We start from the raw sequence: 20386 nt of genomic DNA, 5'->3' as shown, positions 1-20386 counted from the left end.
TAAAATTTACCAATCCGCACTTGACCAGCATGTTGGACTAGGGCGTAAATCTTTCGCATTCTGAGAGACTCGTGCGTTGTCACGCTGGTAATGGGTTGATGAATAGATACTGATCTAGTTTTAGGAATATAATAATAATTCGTTTACTGGATGTACCTTTAGTTGAAATCTTTTAATTTTTAATTTTATTGTTGTGTCTATTGAGATCGATTTCATTCATATCTGCCGACATTTTCGTTATGGCCAATTGTTGTTATAACTTTGCAGTTATTATATGAACTTATTATTATTTTAATGCATAATAATTTAAAAAAAGATTTTTCAGTTTTACTCGCCAGAGAATTATGCATAATTTCTTACATGCGTATATAAATACACATACGAGTCCATTTTGTTGCTTATCATAAAATACTCAAAGATGTTAAGAATTTTTCCCATACACAAAAGCCATTTTGATCAACAGGGCATCCTTTAATTTCCAGTTGTACCCACAGGGGAGGATTTTCCTCAGATAATTTTGTGCATTTCCTTAGTTGATCGATACTCTGATAAACAAAATCGATCTTTAACAAATCTCGGTTATCTTCATCATCGTGCCATTTCTGGAAGACTAATTTACCTCCTAAAGGTGTAGTTTCGTATTGATCTGGCAACACAAAACCTGTGAAGCCAATTGCCGCCATTACTGAATTTAAATTTGCGTCATGGCCGTGCAACAAAGTAAACTTTGGCGGGCTGTCTTTTAACAACATTTTTTTTATGTAATCTATTAACGGTTTGGCTACGTCTTTAGCCAATATCGTACTATTAAAACGAACATTTTGATTTTCCTTCGTTATTTTCGCAAGAGATCTCCATTGATCGGAGGTTTTGATCTTGCCCCAAGCGACGTCATCTAATGGCATTCCTTCATAGTAACTCATAATAAAAGAGTCAACAATGCTGTTGCCTTGCGCCAAAGGTCCTTTTATGTTCGGTTCCTCTCCAATTTCATAAAAAATATCATCCTTAACATTAGCAAAACTGCAGATATTTTCGAGATTACAAGAATGCGATTTTTTTAAATCCAAAATGTTTTCTAGTTCTAAATAAGAATCTCGCAATTGAAGTTCGTCTAATTGCTGCTGCATTTCTTTGATTATTTCAGTTTTCAATTCCCTTGAAGCGTTATGGATGACGGGATTGAAAACTGGGTCCATATCTTCAGAGTTTATTACGTGCACTGTAACATTGCAATTTCTGAACGCACCTCTAGCGAATGCTTTCGCAGATTCGCGCGTCCTGTGCCTAGTATTTGCATAAATGTGTATTTCGTTCTCACCTGGACAACTTTCACTCAACAACTTTTCCTTTTCAAGCCAATTTTTTATGTATTCTCCCATATATTCTTCAAGCAGTGCGCCTTTTGCTGTTAAATGTCCAGGCTTATAAGTCCACACGGGCCAAGGGTTTGGAGAAAAATGTTCCAAATTCTCTATTAGAGGTGCTCGAACATTATGCCTACTTAACATCACCACTTGCACTAATCTTTTACCTAATACGAGCCCGAAAATGTTTAGAAAGAAAAAGATGGCGACCTTTCCCGCCATGTCGTGAAATTACGAAGCAATATGACTTCCTGCTTCCTGTCTGTAAAATGCACAAACACCTATTGATTTTACAAACGCCTTTCAACGTTTCACTTGCTCAAGACTTGAACAATACTGATTCGATTGAATAATAATTAATCGTATTTCATCACACCACGACTGTGATTTAATTGATAATAAATGACCTGGCTTGCTGTCACACCGAACTCCGAGTTGTGAAATGGTTCCGCGTAAATAATATCGTTCCAACTCAATACAACTGGTTTGCGAATCAAGGCCGTGGTTTGCATTAGATACTAGAATATTGATTAGGTACCTATCTTAATTCTTTTATAGTAAAGTACCTACTACTGTTCTTCTTTTTTTTTATAATTTTGTTTTTCGGAAGTTTGATCGAGTCTTTATTTAATGTTTTGAAATTATTTGAAACTGAAACGAAACTGAAATGTTTCTTTAGAAATGACCTTAACGGATGTTTTGGTATGATTACGTTGTAAACTATAGTCAATGACTACGTTGGTGAAATATACTTAGGTTAGGTTCAAAGACTCTATTCTCCAGAGAATATACTGCAATGAATCTTTTTCTTTTTTTGTCAGAAACTCAGATAATTATTATTATTTTTACATATTATTAATATTTAGAGTATTTTCAAGAAATAAATAAATATAAATAAAATACTACGACAATTCACACATCACGATCTAGCCCCAAAATTAGCGTAGCTTGTGTTATGGGTACTAAGATGACTAATTAATATTTTTATGAATAATTTACATAAGTAATTATAATATACAGAAAACACCCAGACACTGAAAAACATTCATAACACTAACATTTTCTAGTTGTGGGAATCGATCACGGCCATGGACTCAGAAAGCAGAGTCGCTGCCCACTGCGCCAGTCGGCCGTCAACGAAGAAAGATCCTTAAAGAGAAGGAAATTTCCAGTAAGAAAATCCGCACCTCGGTATTCTATCTTCATTACCTATTTATAATCTTCATTATGTAGAATCAACACCTCACTGATGATAAGTTAGTGTCTTTTTAGGAAAGAAAATAAAACTCAAGCTTATTAATTTAAACTGTAATCAAATCTATTTTTCTAACTGTACAATCACATCACAGTTTATTAAGTAGGTACAATGAACATTATGTAGGTTCATTTATATTGCGAGAACCGATTAAATGCACATAAGTACATTATACTTATTGAAATAAATTAAAAGTGGAAAGTTTAAATACAAATATTTCATACACTTACGTAAAAAACACAATTAATAATTTATTTTTAGGTATTCTATTCGTTCTAGTAATAAGTCGATATCCTAGTGTTTTAGACTTCGGCCTCACTATCAGGGGGAACCCAGTTCTGTCTCCGGCAGGCATCTCAAATTTTTCGATGTTATTCGCGTTTCGATCATTAATATATGATTCGCTTAAACGGTGAAGGAAACATAGTGAGGAAATCTGCAAGCCAGAGTTCTCTATAATAGCCGGGTAAAGTCCACCAATCCGCTCTTGGCCAGCATGATGGGCTGCGGTATAAACTGTTCGCAGACCCACACCCTGTAGTGGACCGCTAATGGGTAGATAAGATGATGATTTGGGTGATACTTTAGTACTCAATATCGTTCGGTAATAGGAGCTTAACAAGAGTTAGTTATTTCGAATTTACTGCATTGATTATATATATATACATATATGTATATATATATATATATATATATACATATATAATATATATATATATATATATATATATATTATATAGGTATATATAATTTTGTTTATCAATAATATGTAATCAAAATATGTATTTGTATTCAAATTCAGGCGACATTGAGCTGATGGGCATGGCTCAAACGATAAATAATTTATATACTACGACAATACACACATCGCAATACAGCCCCAAATGTATACAAAAATACTAATAAGTATACTGATACTTAAAAACGTTCATATTCTTCACACAAACATTTTCCAGCTGTGGGAATCGAACCTACAGCCTTGTGCACAGAAAGCAGGGTCACTGCAAGTGCCAACTGCGCAAATCGGCCGTCAAATACGTATACATATAAACTGATACTAGGCATTCAGAACTAACAGGTGTCTAACGACCGCACATGTCTTTTTTATTATCATACTGAATATAATATAGGTTAATAACAATATAAATAGTAACAACAGATGCATCACAGCTAAGCCATTTTAATAGGCCACTTTTAATTATTCGGTAGAAATAACACACTTTGCGAAAGTCCTTCATAAAAATCGAGATTTGAGATTGGTCACATTTAATCTTTTGAACAAGTCTCCCAACTATAGTTTGATTTTTAATTCGGTGGAATTCTGACATTCTTGGTGATACCATTAATAAAACAGTTCCCACAAAAAAAGAAAATGTTATATTCAATTAAAATAAATAATAGGCTGAGGTTTCTGGATATTTAATTTGTAAAGGCGTAAGTTTTATTTTCATTAACTTATTGATTAAAAAATAAAATCCTTCCGGAAGCGACAGATATAATTAAATATCACTGACGAAACAATGAACGTGGAGGACTATCAAATTAAGTTGTTATAAAAAATTATATGGTATTTATTTCAGATAGAATTAGGTAATCAATTTGCTTTGTGTTATGCCGTAAAAGAAAATGTTTGTGACGACTGAAATGTCCTAAAATTACAACAGCTGTCAGAATTCCACCAAATTGAAAATCCGACTTTAAACTAAATTGACAGTAGTAAAAGCTCCGTGTAGAAAAGAGTGATAATTATAAGAGTAATAGAAAAGTCCATAATTGAGACATGTCAATTTATGGTAATTTAGAGTTTTGTGTACAACATAATTAGCGTCATTACTCTAAATATTTTACACATTTTTTATGATACAACAGTTATAAGTATATTTATATATTCGGCTTTTCTTTTTTTATAGAAATCGGCTTTTCTAGCTTTTCGGAGTTATGAACTAGAGTGCTCTTACAGTGAAGGAATGTATCGTGGAAGCCTGAGACTACGGTAGACTACGGCCTAGGCACTTCCAATTCCAAGCGGAGACCGTGCCCGGCAGTGAACCGGTAATGAGTCAATACAATAGTCTTTTTTCTTTTTGGATTGACACTTGCCGATAACCACCTGACGGGTTGCTACGGCGTCACCGGGGGAGTGGGGCGAGCGCGATCCGAGGGTGCCTCCTACGAGGACGGTTCGAAGTTAATCGGATTGTTGGTGGACTTTTGGACTAATCATTGTTTAGAGTTAATAGTGATGACGTCTCGCTTAAAGCTAACACTTCGTTATGGGCTCTGGGGTGTCGTTGTACGAGAGAAAATGACTTGAATGAAATTTCTAAACTGTTGGTATATGCTACCAGCTGTTGGTATACAAAGTATCATGTAGTGTGGTACAAAAAAAAAGAAATATTAAGAGTTGCCTATTAAAATGGTTACACTTAATAACGAATATATAATGGACATTAAAGTACAATTTGCTATAATGCAAATGGAATGGCATGAAACTTAATTTCTGCATATTCTATAAGTCTAGTGTAAGTTTTCATGTGAACGTCTCCGCCACATTACCTTAAATCTGTAATTTTATATGGAGGTTTAAATGACAACATTTGGCAACTCAATATAAATGTGACACTTAGGTTAAGAACTAACTAGCTAATCACAACTATTTCTTGGTACATATTCAAAATTAACTTTTCATTAGTTTCACCGATCAATCTCCTTCGTCCATAAACAAGAATTGAATTGAATAAGTGTGACACAATACCGTTACTTCAATGTTTAAGTAGATGCTACTTAATAAAAACGTGCGATAAGAGTATATTTAGGAAGACCTGTGAGATCTGTTTCCTTATAAAAAATTAAAACAAATGATAAGTTAAAATATATAAACATAAATGATTATTTATGTATATATAGGTATATATGCACCACCTACCTCTCTTCTTGAGCTGTGTTTTACGCCATTAGTTGCCTGGAAGAGATCGCTGTGTAGCGATAAAGCCGCCAAATTGTATTATTTTCGTTAAAGTTTTATAATCAATTTTTCTACATGTTTATGTGGTGTACAATAAAAGTGAGTTCATTCATTCATAAATGTGTCCATCAAGTTTGTATTGAGATGTAAAAGTTTGATCCTCCATATTAAAACCAATTTATCGCTAATGTGGATGTAATATTAGTTTAAATGATAACACACGTATTTTATAGCATAGTTCGGCTCTTGAAAGAATGCGTTCCTGTAGGGCTAGCATTCCACGAGATAGTTATCTCTACCCGTTACTCGTATTTTCTCTATAGATAATGGGTAGACATAATTCTCTCGTGGTACACATAACGCATCCTAGCCCTACTGGTCGTGATTGCATGGGCGATGTCAAAAAATTCAAAATTCAAATATTTTAAGAATGATTATCATTAATAACTACAGCATTTTACCCACTTCCAATTTTAAAAACTTCCAAATGTATTTCTGCGTTTAAATCATACTGTGCTTTTACAAGGTTATGTCAACTGTTTATTATATTACTGCCCGAGGTCAGGAATGCATTCTTTCAACTGCGAGATTATAAGGATTATGCTGTATCTGGATGTAGCAAATTAAGCTAAATATATATAAAGGATTTCGAAGAATAACGCCTGCGTCTATCAAAACATATTACACTCTATGTGGTAGCCTTATCCAGCTGAGCTAGTTGGTGAGCAAGCCTCTCTTCCCTGGCGCGCCTCGCCTGCCCTAGAGCGCGTTTTTCCGCAAATTTCGCTATAAAGGTCTCCACCGGAATATTACCTGGAAGCAAAGTGGCGTGTAATTGTGTGTATGCGAGAAGTGTTACAAAAATCATGTGTTATGAGTATATGAGGTAGGGCTCGAGTTCTCTTTCGGGGGGTCGAGTTCTAATCCCAGCACGCATCTCTAACTTTTCTCTAACTTGTTTCGAAGGTGAAGGAAAAATATCGTGCCCCTTCTCATTGTGGGAGGAGACCTGTGCCCCGTAGTGGGCCGGTAATGGGTCGATATGGTGGTGAGGAAGCTTGTTTGTATACTCATGGAAAGTATCGGCGCGCAAGGAAAGCCGAGTCGTTGCGGTCAAAGAGGGGAACCCTGCACTACTCTGCACTATACCCATCGGTTTATTGGTTGAGTAGACTCACTATCAACTGATTACACATGTACTAGAAGTTCTTGCAGCTGCCTGCATAGAATTTCCACAGTATCCATGGAATTCCAAGTAATGACTCTTATTTTGTTGCTATAAACCTTCCTGTGACTTTCATAGTGCCTGAGCCTTTAATATTTGTTCAGCTGTTCCAATCATTTACCCATATAAATAGGCAGTCAGGCAAAAAAAAGTGTGTTTAATATAAATCTACTCTTAAGAAATTGCTGGCAATACTAACCTAATAAGAATTGTTCTGCTATACTCTCTGCATCCTCATCAGCTTTCAACGCGGCTTGCTTCAGACAGTGTCTGATCCTGTATGGGTCGTACATCTCAGATAATTTCTGATGCTTCCTATTTAGTTCCTCATAGTTCATTTTCATTTGGACTATAGTTGAGATTCTGTCTAACACCTGAAAGACAAATAAATTAATCATTATGATCAAATATTTACTGGCTAAGTACAGGGCACAGGTTACGGAATGGAAAGAGTTTAGGTTAGGCTGTAGTCCATTGCAATTGACAACATTAAGAAGAACTCTAATGGTTTTCTAACAAAGATTTCGTTTTCTTTTTGAGTCATATTTCTTTTTCTTCTTCTGCTTGCGGCTCAGGTTCGCCTGGTCCCTGGTGTCACGTCGATCGGCTACGATCTAATGTGACGCCCCTATCTAGATCTCGCCGCCAAGAACAGCGTCACTTTCCTTGCTGGAAGTAATTGAGCATCTTCTGGTTGCACTATATACTTCCCCAAAAGAGTGCTGTTTTTATGCATCAAAGAGGGGCAGGAGCAGATGAAGTGTAAGTCATATTTAGTTGTACAACTCATAATGAACTAGAAACGCAAATAACTGCAAAAAGTTAGAGACGTGTTCCGGGAGTCGAACTCAATGTGCTGAAGTGTTATTTTCGTCACTCTTTCGTCATATTTCATCATCAATGTTTAATAATGTACCAATGTTAAGCATCAAAACTAATTCTCATATGAGAAACAAAGAGCTTTGACCCACCAATCTCCTCCTATTTACTAAGAAACAAGGTTTCTTAATTGAAATAAAATGCTACTTTTTTTTCTTGGTAAATAAGGCAACAAAAAACACAGTTCCAATTTGGAGTGTGCTTTAAGCTATCATTCCCAGCAGGTAACATTACCATGTGATATTAATCATTAAAGACGGAAAATGAAAAGAAAGAGACGTACTGGAGCAAAACCATAAAGGAAGCATTGATAGTCCAGTGGATAGTACTAGTACTACCAGTAGTAGCACCTTTAACTTTTGTAAGTTACGTGCGCAATTAAAGCAATCAAACAATCACTTGCTTCAACGGCGAAGGGAGACATTGTGAGGAAACCTGCATACCTGAGAGTTCTCCATCATGTTCTCAAAGGTGTTTGAAGTCCACCAATCCACACTGGACCAGCGTGGTGTACTTGACCCCTCCTCATTGTGGGAGGAGACCCTTGCCCTGCAGTGGGCGGGTAATGGGTTGATACGATGATGATGATTGATTATAAAAAAAACAAAACTCCCAATATACTGCAGGAAATAAGATTACCTCTGATTTGAGATTATCAAGCATTTGCTGTTTTGTGAGATTGTCCTGGGCTATTTCCTCTATGCTAGTCATGAGTTCCTCAGTTTCCAGATCCAGTTCAACCAACTGCGGTGTAGTTTCTAGAAGTTTGTCCTAGAATTGAGATATATAAGAATATAATAAATATTGTACAAAAAAACAAACTAATTATAACATGATACAAACTGGTATTTAGCTTAATGCATTTTTTTAATAATAGATATTTCCAGAAGTAACTTTAAAAAATATCTAGAATGCCCTTCAAGCTTTTCACCACCTAAAGTGCCTTTAATTCTAAAGTGAATTAATATCTTCTGAGTAATTACACTTCACTTTACACTGCATTATTACTTAGCTACACTATTTATTTTCTATTATGCGATTGATATTGTCTAAAACGCATACCTCATACAGTATAGTGTATTTACACGTTTAAGTATATAAAAAAAGCTCAAAAGTTGCTACAAATAAACTACTTCTTTTCTTTGTTACTTCTACTTCTTTACTATAGAGATTTGGAGTGTTACCTGCAAATCCGGATTCTCAATTATCTCCTGCAGCTCTTCAACTGTCAGCTCACTCAACTCCGGAAACATGAACGACTGAGAACTATACTGGGATTGGGGACTTGTGTCGGTAGATTTATCCTCCTGTGTCAACAGATTAGGACCACATCTCGCAAACTCGCGTATTATAACCTGAACAACGCGTCCTAAATCCGAATGTGGAGTGTAATTTACTAATCCAGGTGCACCCACTACTTGATTTGAATTCTCTGCTAACCAAGGATGAGGAAAAACAGGATTGACAAATATACTTGGTTTCTCACTTGGGAATTCCGGGGTTAAGACCACGTTTAGGCTAAAGTTCCGACCGTCAGCACTAAATTCCACCCTATATTCTGCATTTTCATGCAGTTCTGTCACATTATCGTTGAAGATCTTTAAGGTATCAATTTGACGTTTTCGCTGTATTTCTTGATCGTTGTAATAGGAACGTGGCAGCATGCTTATTGTTTACTGTATATTTGCCAAAAAATAAATGATTTAAAGGTTTTCTTTGTCAAACTTGTAAGTTGTATAGAGGTAAAAAATCAATAATTTGTGTTCAGTCCTTTTACTAAAAAAATCTACTTATTTTGACAATTCAATAATAGTTATTAAATATAACCATTTATAGGATTTAAGAAACTACTTAGCAATTTATAAAATGAAGTGTTTTTATTTGTTTAATTATGAAAAACACGAAGTAACAGCGTTTTAGAAATTATTGTAAATTGTCAATGTCAATATTCCAAACAAATTGCTGTCAACTGTCAATGTCAAAATTCAAAACTCCGTTTAGAAATCTAAATACAAAAACTTCGTTTAGCAACAGAACTAATTTCTTTCAGTTGTCGCAAAACTAGTTTAAATCTCGTCTATGACAAAAAGTGAGCCCCCAGAACAATGTTTGTTCTGAGAAGAGAGCTTACAAATACTAGTAATATATTCAATCAATGATATAAGTTGCACCTTGCTTTCAATAACGTAGTGCACATAATATTACTTATATCCATACACTACTAGTTGCAGTAAATTAATTTTTAATTTGAATTTTGAGTATTTGTAGAGTAATCAATTGAAATATACTAATCTATTTCTGTGACTGCTACGTTTATTGAAATATTCAGCAAATACAAAATTGAGTGTGAATGCTGTGAAAACTAAATAGGCGCGTAAAACTTTTTGTACTTGCGATTTCAGAAAAAATCTGCATTCTCAGCCTATTAAAATGCTACTGGTGGGTACAGGCTTTGTCCTTACCGGAGATAAGGAATTGTAGCGTTGGCCCAAAACGTTCCTTCGGTGATAGTTGTCGATAATTATTATCACATGTTTGTGTGGCAATACTTTTTTAACTTCCTCATTGGACTACGGCCCCAGGTTCAAATCCCGGGGTGGGCCAAAAATTATAAGGTACTCGGTTTTTCCGTTAAAAATTTCTCATTACCAGACTGTAGCTCGGAAAATGGCTCGTTAAACCGAGAGTGTTTTAAATGATTATTGTAGTGGTCACGGACACATTTACAGTCAAAAAAATCGGTAAAACGTAAAAAAAGGAGATACCTTGAATTGGTTATTTAGGTTGGTATTTAAAAAAAAACAGTTACCCTGACCGATTTCGGCCGCGGATCTCCAGAGAGTATTCAACTGTGCGGTATATATAAAAACTTGTCACCGAAAACCACAAACCAAAGATAATTTTTTATTAGCCACAAAGCGGCGTCTTGGCAATTGCGATACAATAGCGAAATGCCACTAAAGGACACCCTTGAAGAGTTATAGTGTCTGTGAAAACACAGGTGTAATCTCTAATCTCTCTTAGCCAGATAGGCGGGAGATTTGACACAAACGGAAAGAGTTCAGGCGCAAGGCCGCTGGTACGAATTTTTTTTTAGAAAAACGCAATACTATTTATTTGGCCGACCCGGTGATCGAACCTAGGACATCGTGATAAAACTAATCTTACATGTTTACTGCTAGACAACCGAGGCAGCTATGGCAGTTATTTATACGGCTTATAACCATGAGACATGTTCGTGAAAAAAAAGTCATTCGTCATTTATCATCTTTCAGAGACCATGAGAATGTTTTAAGACATGGGTCTTAATGATACGTTTATCATTTTATATTTAACTGTTTATCGATAGTTTATGTGTGTTAAGGACGTTTTAATCGCTAAAGTACGTATGTTTACAAAATTGCCATAAGGTAAACATATAGGTAATAATTTAATAAAGGACTTAAAGCAAAAGTAGAAAAAATCATAAGATCTCCACCACCTTTTGCGTGTTTATTAAGAATCGTTTTTGTAGTTATGAGTAATATTAAGAAAGCTAGTTTGATTATTTATTTCATAAGAACATAAAAAGGACAGGACGTGCACGAGGTCATCTTATCTCTCAATAGATTACTTCTAGGAGCTCTCAATGTGAGAATAATTGAAGAGAAGAGCTGAGTTGGTACTTATAGGAATAACTTATACGATACGAATAGAATACAAAGATAAAATGCACAGATATAATATAAATACCAAATGTAAACTATAATGTATACATGTATATATATACATACAATTATATTCTTAATTCTGTACTTACAATAATATATGAAACTTAAAATAAAAGATATACCAATAAACTAATAAATAAATAAATACATACATCCCCATGTAGCCCCAAAGTAAGCGTAGCTTGTATTATGGGTACTATGATAGCTGTTGAATATTTTTATGAATATAATACACATAAATACTTATGTGTATTATATAATACACATAAGTATTTATGTGTAATATATTTATATACAGATAAACACCCAGACACTGAAAAACAATCATGTTCATCACACAAACATTTTCCAGTTGTGGGAATCGAACCAACGGCCTCAGAAAGCAGGGTCGCTGCCCACTGCGCCATTCGGCCGTCAATTAAACTAATTATATCGAGAAGCCAGTTAGTGCACCTTCAGCCTTAACTTGATTTAATTCGGGGATGGGTTATCATATAGAATATTGTGTGGAAGAGAATTCCAAAGCTCGGCAAGAACGGAAATGACTTGGCGAAAAAAATAGTGTTAGAAGTGGGCACATCCGACGACCTCAGTACCACAGGAACGCATTTCTCTAGGTAGAGCTACCTGAAAGTGTTCACGCAAGTACAAAGGCGATGAAGATTTTAAGACCTTAAACAACATTGTAAGAATATGAACATTCCGGCAAAGTCGAATAAGTAGTTATGTTTACGTGTTTGCTTATATCTGGTTCTTTATCTAGACTGCAATTGGAACAAACTACACAGATATCTTTATTACCCGTGGGTGGTAAATTTATTAAAAAAAAGATCAGTCGCAACAGCACTTCACAATTCTTTTTTATGGACCAAACCTCCTTGGCTTATTTAAAAAAAATATATATTGTAACAAAAAGTAAAGATGCTTTTTAATCTGGGAAAATTTAAGGTTCCTGCGATATTTTAAGATACCCGTAAGAAACGCAAATGTCGTCGCGGCGAACAGCTGCTGAATTATCCATCTTTTCTGAAGTCGGAAATAAGGTTTCAATTCGAGGTCGCATTATTCTTTACTGATGTTGTTTCAAAGGAGTATTTAAGGTTGATTGGATATTAACTATAAAATATCATGTCGACACTTCACAAAATAAGGTAAAACCGGAAGATTTAGTAAGTACTTACATCCGATTATTTTTTACCTCATGTTAAAAATTATGGTGATAAATTTTTATTGAGGTCACGCATGTACATGTAATTTATATTTGCGCTGTTCATTTTAAGTGATGAGTTTATGACTGTTTTTTAAACGCCTACCTTTTATAGCTAGGTCGATGGGTATCTGAGGACGGAGTAAAGGCTTGGGAATGCATTGATGTTGATACCTACTTTATTTGCTAATTAGTACCCGAATAACGAGAAAAAATACGGGGAAAAAGTTATTTATCTAATACTCGTACCGGGGTCTTCTCATTTCTAGAAAAAAAGGGACAACAATAATTATCTGGTCTCTTATTACACGTCTTCTGCTTACGGACCCCTACCATTTCCCACCTGAGCTATTTATTATAACTTTGTGAATGAGGGTAAAATTTATCTTCGTTTTCTATATCACCCCTGAAATCAGAACCAAACAATTGAGGAAGTTTCTTTCCTAGGGTTGAGGTTAGACAGACACTATTATTGGAAATCACGCGTCGAGGTAGTATGTAACAAAATAAATAAATGCATATCTTCGCATGTTTATCTTCTGAACAAACTGCGAAAAACTTCAACAATAAATACTGTTCTTACTACATACTATGGATATGTTTATTCCGTTCTGAAGTATGGGGTACTAATATGTCCACATAAAAATAAAGTATTTATTGCTCAAAAAAGTGTAAACCCGCAATGGTGGGAAAGGCCCCATTCGATTTGTGTAGACCAATATTTAAAAGTTTTGGAGTCCTTACATTTCCTAGCATATATATATTTTAGTGCAAGCAACTTTTGCCAAATCTAATGCAAATTTAAGAATGCATTTAAAAAGTCGCTATTGAGCAATCTATTTTATTCAATTGATGAATTCCTTAGAACTAGATTGTTTAAATATATATAATTGACCAAATTTTGTATGTGTGTGATATGTTGCGACATTATATTTTTGATAAGAACATTTTATCACATATTTATACAAATAAATACATTTCAAGACATTCAACCCACTGCATACTAGCATTTATGAAAACCGTTTCCGAGATTCAGATTATATATATATATATATAAACATATATGCAAGAATTGCTTGTTTAAAGGTATTAGGTAGATAGGTACCGTTGTTCGCAGGTTAAAAGAATACAAAATCATAGTCAATGTTAATGTCTATTTGCCCTACTAAGGAACAATTTGGTCGTTAATTTAAAACTATATCAGTAAGTCAGCTTTAAAAAAATTCGTTAGAAATGGTTAACTATATATTTTTTATTGTGATAATTATTGTGATAACCTGGCAAGTGAAAAACTATCGCCTATAGAAGTTTATAAAATTAGGAAGTTTTAAATTTTTACACAAAAGAAACATTCTAAAAAGGTTTTCAAAAGTAGCGGGTTCTTTATTTTTTATTATAATTAATTTAAAGTCGCGTTCCGAGATTCAGTCATTCCAGATTCGCTATTTATAATTTTGCCTATCTTTTGCCTTTTGTATTTTGTTATCAGATTTAATGATTCGTTTCTTCGATCTTTATTATTCGTCTTGCAATCAATAAAAACATTTTACACTTGGCTATATAACTTACATAATTGCAAACTATTTACTAACAAGAGTAAAAAAAAAATTGCAAAAAAAATAAATTACTTTCCTAAGAAACTACAAAACAAGAAATAAATATTTTGTCCAACATTTTTAAACCGCTGTCAAGTTAAGTTTATAATTACTTAGTAGGTATTCATATACTTTGTATACGGTTTCCATTTTATAGAACCTATGAAGGAAAGTATCTAGTAATTTTTTACGTTTTACTTGGCATCAACATAAAAATGTTGATGCAAAAAATATTTATTTCTTGCTTTTTGGTCGTTTAGTAAAGTCGGTTTTTTTGTCAATTTTTTTTTTCACTTTTATAGTGGATATTTTGCAATTATCTAAGTTATATAGTCAAGTGTCAAATTTTTTTATTTGATTCCAAGACGAATAATAAAGATCGAAGAAACGAATGATTAAATCTGATAAAAAAATACAAAAGATAGGGAATATTATAAATAGCGAATCAGTGTCAACTGCTCATAGCCCTTTATAAGATATTGCTTTTCCCAAGACCGGGGTGTTAATGGCTGAGGAGTTCTCCCAGCACGCCACCATCAGATTTTTATGGTGAATCGAAGCGCAATCCATGTTATACTAATTATTGTATGGTTCCAGTGGCCATCCGTGGTCTTTATCATCAGTTCCATTTGACAATCTTCTTTATCTTCTTTTCTCTGGGCTTGTCTCCGTACTTGGTCGGCCAGAACCTTCCGTTGTAAGTAGTGGCACTGGTACGGCTCCCCGCTTGGTCACTCTAGCCAGCCGAGCTCACTCCAGAAGCTTAGAAGGCTTAATGCTTCAGGGAGTGATGCTGGGGAGCCAACGTATGGTGCGCGTTGCTCTGCTACTCCTCTACATGGGAGCATTACGTGTGTCGGTGTATCTCTGCACAGAGGATAGTCGGTTATACCTACTTTGTTTAATTCAGTCGAATTAAGAACCTCCTCCTTTTTTTTCAGTCGATTGAAAAAGCTACAATAAAAATTTGGATTAGATTTTATAATCAATTCTGGTATTGTTTGTAAATTATGTTTTGCATATTTTTATATATACTTTTTATGTATATTTTATAATGATATTAGCTGTTGCCCGCGACTTCGTCTGCGTTTTATTTTGTTTTTTGATGTGGCATTCAATTGGCATTCAAGTATTCAGTATCGCTAAGCCTTAAATTAGGGGTTTGCTGCTGTCCGCTGAGGAGTTCTGTCCTCTATCTCCAGCCACATTCATCAGATCTTCACAAAGTTTTGGCAAAATTAAACACATATTATAACCTCTGTAGTACAATAATAATTATTTAAATCTGTTATAATTTGTCGAAGTTATGGTGTAAAATCGTCAAACACTTTCATCCCCTCTCCCAAAGGAACCGAGCTTAATGTCGGAATAAAAAGTATTCTATATTACTTCTAACCCTTTCAAGAATATGTGTACAAAGTTTCATGAGGATCGGTTAAGTAGTTTTTGCGTGAAAGCGTAACAAACGAACTTACATTGACATTTATAATATTAGTAGGGATAGGGCTAGGGATATTACGTATATTTATTTAAACTATGTATGTATTTGTATATATACATTTTGGTATTTATGTAAATACTCTCTTAGCACTATTCCGTTCTCTTGCTGTTAGTCCTGTCTACATTGTTTACTGTATACTCCTTACTGTTTTCCTGTATGCCATACGTGCAATAAAGTGTTTCTTTTTCTTCTTCTTCAATTCCAGGATTTCATGAGCCGTGGTCTAATATGCTGGCCACTAGACATACGAGGCTGGGTAAATTAGACTGTAAAGTTTTGGAAATTGTAAATACAGTTTATAAAACGCGTTGAACTCTTTTACTTAATATGTTCCAGATTCGCTAAGGGTTATATATATTACTAGCGGTCTCTAGAGACTTTGTCCGCGTATAAGTCAACCTTAAAAGATATACATATTCTGTCACGGACTTTTTTTTAGAACTTTTAAAGGGGAACAACTATGTCGTACATGATTTTATCGAAACTTTAGCCGTTTACGCAGCGCACGCAGCGGAAGTTCTCAAAGGGGGAAAAAAATCCCGATTCTGAAACATTCTTCATTGGTGCTATGCTCCTATTGGTGTTAGCGTGATGATATATAGCCTATAGGCTTTCTCAATAAATGGGATATGCAACACTAAGAGAATTTTTCAAATCGGACCAGTAGTTCCTGAGATCAACGCGTTCAAGTAAAGAAACAAACAAACTATTCAATTTTATATGTTGAAGTATGAGATACAAGGAATTTTATCGAAGCAATTACATATAACTTACTTTAACGGTGAAGGACAACATGGTGACGAAACCTGCATGCCTCAGAGTCTTACACCGTTGAAGTGATATGTGAATTGCTTAAAACGCACATAACTTGGAAAATTTAGAGGTGCTGGGATACAAAATCCGCCCCCAAAAGTAACGCCAAAGTTACACTGGTGTATCACCGCTTCAAGTATAGCTCAAAATTTTGAACTTCTGCTTTCAGCCGCTTAGTCTGTCTGTAGCTTCTCTGTCAGACACGACAAAACCTGTTATGTTGATAGATTCTGATTAGTTTTACGTACCTACTTAACCATTCCCCAGTTCAATCTCATCACGTTGCCGCTACCTACATCGGCGTCGCGACGTGATTAACTTGAATAATGGGAAACTAAAAATAACATTAAACATCAAAACGTGTGATTATCTTATGGCAGTTTCCACAGACAATAAATATAATAATATAATTATTTATTTACCATTGTTTTTGATGTGAAACATAATATGTCGGCGCGCCTTTGCCGTAATATCGAAAAGTATGACGTCATAGAGACAGGCATAACATATATGCCGCCATGATGGTTTTGACCATAGACCCACCACGGTGCTCCAATGCTAGTTGATGGGCTTTATCGATTGTCTTTATGTCCTAGTTAGTGGCAATAACTGGGGTCGACGCAGTGGCATGGATAGAGGGTATGCAGATGATATAATAATAATAATAATTACAACAATAACAATTATCTTATTTACTATATTATAAACTAAAATTGGCCAAACATATAAATAATAAAAAATTCGGAACTGGCAGGATTTGAACCCACATCTCTCTGGCAACCGTGCCCTGAATGTTTTGCCAACTAACCCATGGTTCTTGTACCACTGATATCGAAATAAATATATACCTTTTTATCAGTTTTTTTTATTCCACTGCAAGTTAGCCCTTGATAATGCAGTCTTAGGTGGTAGCGGGCTAACGTGTTAGGGTGCGTGCGATGTCGCATAGAAACCGATTAGGGGTAACATACCCCTAATCGGTTTCTATGCGACATCGCACCGAAACACTAAATCACTTAGCGGCACGTCTTAGTCAGTAGGGTGGTGACTAGCCACGGAAAAGCTTCCCACCAGACCAGACCAGTGAAAATTCTGAAATTATTATTTCCCAATTTTCCCCTGCCGGGAATGGAACCCGGAACCTCCTACTTAAATTCGCAGCGCTCACCAAGTCCACCATGCTGGCCAAGTGCGGATTGGTGTGCTTCACACGTCTTTGAGAAGTGTAGGTATGGAGATTTTTCCGGCATTGCAGGTTTCCTAACGATGTTTTCCTTCACCGTTAAAGCAAGTGATATTTAATTCCTAAAACGAATATAACTCGGAAAAGTTGGATGTGCGTGACGGCCGTGGTTCGAACTCGGAACCCCGAAAGTAAAGCCGAGGTCCCAATCACCAGGCTACCACTTCAATATATTATATAACAGGAATTTAATGTTTTGAGCATATAATAAAAACACATATGGAACCCTCATTCAGCCATTATTACATGAAGTACGTTGTGTCCAAAAACAGTGCAAACGGCCCGCGCACGGCACTTCCCACCCGCGGAATTTTGCTAGCTCATAACCTTTTTCTCATTTTCAAATTTTATGTTAAACGTTTAGAACATTAGAGGTAAAATAATTACTGTCAACAGCTAAATGGAATGGAATGGCTAACCGCCTGTTCGAGAATGCCCACTAAAGTGGAGTGGTGTTTGATGCTTCAATATTAGTCGTGTACATGGTTTGGTTTTGAGCATCATCATGTCAGCCTTTATACCTTAAATAAAACCCCATATTTATATCTTATCATTATAAACTTGAACATCAATCTATCTGAACATTTGGCACACTTTTTATTAACTACAAAGAGATAACTTCTTCATTCTCCCCTTTACACTTCTTTTTCTTTTTCTTTTATACGACATTCCTTTTTGATCTGGGTTCATGTAATTTTGAATTCCTACTCCAACTTATACCACAGATTATGCAGCATTTTGTCTTAACGAAGATACATTTTCATCTGTAACCCAATGTTCATACAAAGGCAGATTTGCTAACACACCTAACTCGCATAAAAGTGTAAACAATGGTGTCGATACAGCGACTAGTACTGAGTTTGCAAAAATTTCACCTGACCTGAAGGCCACTTGAACAAGAAGCATTTCGTCGGATAGCCCATTCATCGTATTACAACATAATGGTCAGACATTAAAACACGTTCGATCTGACCTACCTTCCACCACCGACAGAAGAAGGGGGGAATAATACAATTTATTATTATGCGAACGCTTTCAGATAATTTCTACGCAGATGCACATCAACTTTCTATTTGACGACTCGTGCCCGTCATTTCGGATCGAGCATCACGAATTCGCGCCAAAAGGACCCATCGTGTAACCTAAAAATCGTCAAGAAATTCGACCATTCTTTGCATAATATACAACTTGAGTGCCCAACGGCAATTTTTATGTAATATGCTGTAATAAACGATTATATAACAATCATTTTGGCCTCATATTTTGGTGGTTTGCAATAGTCTACAATCTGCCATGGCGATGACCGTTTGGCTTTCAATTTGATAGTGGTGGTTTTTTTTTTAAATCTTGTGAGTGTTAGTGTTTTTTTTTAAATATTGTGGCAGTGACTTTCAGGAATTATTTAGGTGAGTGAGTTATATAATTTTTTTTAATTGCGCTCTTATGTCATTGTATTATAACGCGATATGTCGAAATATTTTTTCTGGGTTTTATAAACACGACTTTCACATGATGTGACTTCCTTGTCGGAAATGTGGGTATTAATGGACATGCGTAGATATAAATGTTTTACATATAAGACGCGGATATGATGTCTACATTTTAAACTGACACAAGAAAGAGGTACACTGAAATATTTTGAAAAGTTATTGCTACTCTATAGTTTAAACCTAAGTAAAAAAAAACTGCTGGCAATGAAAACTGCTATACGTTAAGCGTGTTTTTTAGTGTCAACAAATCGATCGATTACCTAATTTACCGGATTTTATCTAATGTTAGCCGATTGCGAAATCTTTTGGCGCTACTAACCCACTTTTTTACGAATATATAATTATTAACGTATATATCAAAAAGTAAAAGTGGCATAACGGCCCGGTCAAGTGTAAGTCGGATGTGATGGTGAATAACGGTTATGCTCTACTCTATGGCAACTTTATTACACCGGAAAAAATGTCTATGGGTCTTGCTCACTATATTTCTGTACTCAGAAAAAGGACCTAAGTTTATGGTTTTTTTTCTGTTGTGTTAAATAAAGTATTCATTAATTTATTCATGCATTCAGTTATTGTACTTATATTCAAAATGTTATACCAAAAACTTGAAAAGTAGAGGCTTACCAAGGGCCTCGGGCCTTGAGATATCTATGCTCGGAGTATTTCTACGTAATCAAATCAGAAATGAGTAGATAAGTAAAAGATATACCGACATAGCTCAACGACGAGTGGCGAAGCTGAAGTGGCATTGAGAGGGGCACGTAGTTCGGGAAATCGTTGGATGTCGGGGCATCAAAGTGCTGGAATGGTAACAGATAAGTGCAGCGTTGGTCAAACCCCAAATGGGGATCTTGACGATATCAGATTCGTAACGATTTGCTGGAAGCCGCTGGAAACAAAGCGGCCTAAGACCGTAGACTATGGTACTTTCTACAAACGAACTGTCCAGCAGTGGACATCTAAATAAATAAATAATTGAAATAAAAAAATATGACTAACTTTTCTTAATAAATAACGAAAATAAATAAATATACTACGAAAATGCACACATCGCCATCTAGCCCCAAATCAAGCGTAGCTTATGTAATGGGTACTAAGATGACGGCTAAATATTTTTATAAGGAATGCACATA

General features: G+C 35.2%; 3 protein-coding genes across 3 annotated transcripts in view; 1 reads left to right on the top strand and 2 right to left on the bottom strand.

Moving 5' to 3' along the window:
* Positions 1-358: 358 nt before the first annotated feature.
* On the bottom strand, positions 359-1727 carry LOC120628221 (glucose-1-phosphatase-like). Its single transcript, XM_039896480.1, has one exon. The coding sequence runs from the start codon at positions 1587-1589 to the stop codon at positions 402-404; it is 1188 nt and encodes a 395-aa protein (XP_039752414.1). The 5' UTR covers positions 1590-1727; the 3' UTR covers positions 359-401.
* A 3932-nt stretch (positions 1728-5659) lies between these two features.
* LOC120628461 (vacuolar protein sorting-associated protein 37A-like) lies at positions 5660-9567 on the bottom strand. The gene is made up of 4 exons (XM_039896846.1): positions 8876-9567; positions 8331-8462; positions 7012-7186; positions 5660-6400 (listed from the first exon to the last, which is right to left on the bottom strand). Exons 1-4 carry the CDS (start codon positions 9353-9355, stop codon positions 6276-6278), a joined length of 912 nt encoding a protein of 303 aa, XP_039752780.1. The 5' UTR covers positions 9356-9567; the 3' UTR covers positions 5660-6275.
* A 9162-nt stretch (positions 9568-18729) lies between these two features.
* Positions 18730-20386, top strand: part of LOC120627968 (fatty acyl-CoA reductase wat-like) — a 62476-nt gene continuing 60819 nt past the window's right edge. Inside the window, exon 1 of the mRNA XM_039896107.1 lies at positions 18730-19166. The gene's annotated coding sequence lies outside the window, so the exon portion shown is untranslated. The remainder of the gene's footprint in view (positions 19167-20386) is intronic.

Source organism: Pararge aegeria, chromosome 12, assembly GCF_905163445.1.
Source record: "Pararge aegeria chromosome 12, ilParAegt1.1, whole genome shotgun sequence".
Taxonomy (NCBI): domain Eukaryota; kingdom Metazoa; phylum Arthropoda; class Insecta; order Lepidoptera; family Nymphalidae; genus Pararge; species Pararge aegeria.
Note: the sequence above shows the minus strand (reverse complement) of the source record. Positions and strands in the feature narration are given on the sequence as shown.